We start from the raw sequence: 3,228 nt of genomic DNA, 5'->3' as shown, positions 1-3,228 counted from the left end.
TGTCTGCTGCCTGTTCCCCCCAACACCTCGTGTTCGCACAGGCTCATGTGCTTCTTCTCTGTGGACTTTGTTGTTTCCGAGCTAGATGGCCACTTGTTTGCCTACAAGCCTTTAAGACCCCAGACGCTATATCTTTTGATAGCCGGGGACATTGTCTTTTAAGGAGGCATCCTATTACGTTGTCTGAATGTTCTGGGGTTTGTTCGTCCATTCCTCTATGTTGGTGCGTTTTTATATTGTTTCCAACCTTGTGTTATTATAGAAATTGCTGCAGTAAACATGGGTGTGTATATGTCTGTTCCTGGCTGGGTCTTTATTTCTTTAGCGTATATACCAACTAGAGAGAGTGCAGGATCATAAGGTATTGCATTTGCAGTTGTTTGAGGAAGCGCCACATGGTTTTCAATAGTGGTTGTACAATTCTATAATCTCACCAGCAATGTCTGAGCATTCCAATCTCTCCACATCTTCTCCAGCATTGATTACTTTTTGTTTTTAATTTTGCTAAGAGTGATGGTATGAAGTAGTATCTCATTGTTGCTTTAATTTGTATTTCTCTGACAACTAATGAACACAAATATTTCTTCCTATGCTTGTTGGCCACCTGGATATCATCTTTGATAAATTGCCTATTCGTGTCTTGGGCCCATTTTTTATTGGGCTATTTGTATTTTTCTTATTAAAGTGTTGTAGTCTTCTATGGATTTTTGAAATTAGCTCTTTATCTGATATATCATTGCTGTGTGAGACAAGGCTCTCTAGAGAACCCAAACCAGGACACTTATGATGATATAGGTATGAGGCTAGGTTTATACAGCAAGGAATATAACAGATAACTAGTCCACACTGCAGTACAGAGGGCTCAGTTCAACTCACTTTTGTGGGACAGTTAATATACTGGAAGTCCTTCAACTCACAGGGCTGCTGAGTCCAAGGTCAAGGAAGCAGACAGCAGAGTTCTCCCTCAGGCAAGGCAGGCAGAGTCTGCCCACAGGCAGCCAACAGCTGGGTGGGTCAGCAACAGTCAGTAGCTCAGTAGCTTAGCTAAGCAGACCTAGATGGGATATTGAACGGTGACAGGATCCAAGCTCAAGTGATGTACGATGTACCAGCAGCATGGCAAAGCAGGTCTTGAAGGAACCTCAAGCTCTAGTGACATGAACCATGGGTTGGCTTGGTGCACACACAGGTGATGTAGCTCACAGGTTGAGGCAGAGAACTACCCAAGGCAGCAGCACGCATGCTCCAGCACACTCTGATCACCAGAAAGCAGGAGAGAGGTCGGCCTTGCAGAGCCATTCATCTCTTTGCCCTCCAAACAAACTGTGACCTGATCAATCCCATGTGTTCCTGTTGGCCAGGTTGGCACAATCAGCCTAACTATCACAATTGCTATTTCCACCCCAGTCTATGGGTTCTATAACATTTGTTGTGTTTAGACGTCTAATACCTATATACCCGGGAAGTGTTTCCTTGGCTTCTAGGGCTGATTAAGTTAGAGTGGGACAAACCACGGTGGTGGCCCTGAAGGTCTCTTAGGACTCGGTCGGGTTCAGGAGCAGCATGCAGGCTTTGGGGGAGCAGCCGTGGGGATGGGGTTCCACAAGGCACAAGCCCCAGGCTAACACTTCCATCTGGGCAACAGCAAAAGCGTTCATTATGATTTAGCCTATCTCACTGCCACCGAGTCATAGTGACGCTACAGGACAGGGTGGAGCAGTTTCCAAGACTGTCACTGCTCAAGGTAGTAGAAAGCCCCTTCTGTCTGCAGAGATGCAGCTGGTGGTTTTGAACTACTGCCTTTCCAGATAGCAGCCCCACATGCATCACCACGACCCACTGGGGGTCCTGATGACTTGACCTGGCATTCCATTATTTGCTTGTCAACATTTGATGTGAGGAGAGGCTAGACATTCCTGTCATAAACGGTCATTTAACCAAGACTTTTAACTCAAAATAAAAAAAATCTGCTTCCTTGGAAAGTCGTCCTGAAGTGAGGCTCCCGATGCAAAATGGTCTTTTTAACAGCCATTGATCGTGTCGGCTGATCTCATCTGATCCCTTCTTTACAGATTGATGTTCTCAAGGCAGACCTGGAAAGCGCAGAATGGAAAGTTTTGGAAAACCTCATCCTGGACGACGTCCTTGAGCAGATTGGCCAGCTGGTGTTCGAGATCCACCTGCACTGGCCCGGGTTCGAGGTCAGTGGCAGCGACAGCAGTGCCGTGCGGTTCTGGTACAGTCTCCTCAAAGAACTGGAGCAGAAGGACTTCAGGCTTTTCCACAGTTACAAAGACGCATCGAAGCCGCAGCTCTTCCTGAAGAGAGACACCTTCAATGCCAGCAGCTGTTATACTCTGAGCTGGGTGAACACAAGATGGAAATAGCGTGTGGGATCGCATCAAGACCCTCAGGGAGTACTTGCAGCATCAGCATGTCCACGATTCGGATGGTTCACTTGTCTGGTTCTTCTCGAAGTGGGGATGGTGGTATTGCCCTGTGTGTGTGTGGCCAGGTGCCTGGCTGGTGGGAAGAGCACAGCCAATACCAAGGATTTTCTTGGTACAGCGAGTCCACCTTCATCCACCCGGACGTGGGCTCTTTGCCTTTGGCAGAGTCGAGATGCCTGCCCTCCTCCTCGGTACCGTGTAACTAGCTGTACATCAAAGGTCATGTAGGATGGGTATGACCTCTGCCTTTGGATGTGACACTTCAAATGTTCCTAGAAAAATTGCCCCCGAGTTTGGGTAATTATAAATGAACAGAAATGATGCAGATCAAACACGTGTTGAAAACTTGCACCCCTGATATCTGGTGGCGTATTTTTAATGTTTGCTGTAAAAGCCACGGTGGGCTTGCCTGCGGTGAACCCAATTAAATGGAGATCCCTAGGGGAGCCGAGCTTCCTGTTTAGGAAGGTTTGTACTTCAGCTCATTTCCATGTCTCCCTTACATTTATTGTGCGTCTATAATCCACGAATTCACCCTCATTAAAAATAAAGTGTGCATTTTCAGTTTTGACTAGGTCGATGAGCTTTTGGAAGTTGTCGCTTACTCAGCAAACACAGGGCTGATTTTCATTTGTTTTTACCTTGGCTTTTGGAAGGCTGTTTTTTTGTGTGTGCTCGAGCTGACAGTAACGCTGTACAGCAGCGTGGACGTCAGCATGTCTGCACTGGCCTTTAAAGGCACCCTGGTGGCATAGTGATTATTCGTTGAACTGCTAAC

The 3,228-nt window shown here is 46.8% G+C and overlaps 1 protein-coding gene across 1 annotated transcript in view; it reads left to right on the top strand.

The window, feature by feature from the left end:
• The window catches only part of METTL24 (methyltransferase like 24), a 104,645-nt gene extending 101,631 nt beyond the window's left edge, over nucleotides 1-3,014 (top strand). The window contains exon 4 of the mRNA XM_004702181.2: nucleotides 2,073-3,014. Within this exon, the coding sequence (XP_004702238.1) occupies nucleotides 2,073-2,387 (315 nt within the window). The 3' untranslated portion in view covers nucleotides 2,388-3,014. The remainder of the gene's footprint in view (nucleotides 1-2,072) is intronic.
• Nucleotides 3,015-3,228: the final 214 nt, after the last annotated feature.

The sequence above is a fragment of the Echinops telfairi genome, unplaced genomic scaffold, assembly GCF_000313985.2.
Source record: "Echinops telfairi isolate 266 unplaced genomic scaffold, ASM31398v2 ScPeMD7_3533;HRSCAF=4204_0, whole genome shotgun sequence".
NCBI classification, from domain to species: domain Eukaryota; kingdom Metazoa; phylum Chordata; class Mammalia; order Afrosoricida; family Tenrecidae; genus Echinops; species Echinops telfairi.
This window is presented reverse-complemented; position numbering and strand designations above follow the sequence as displayed.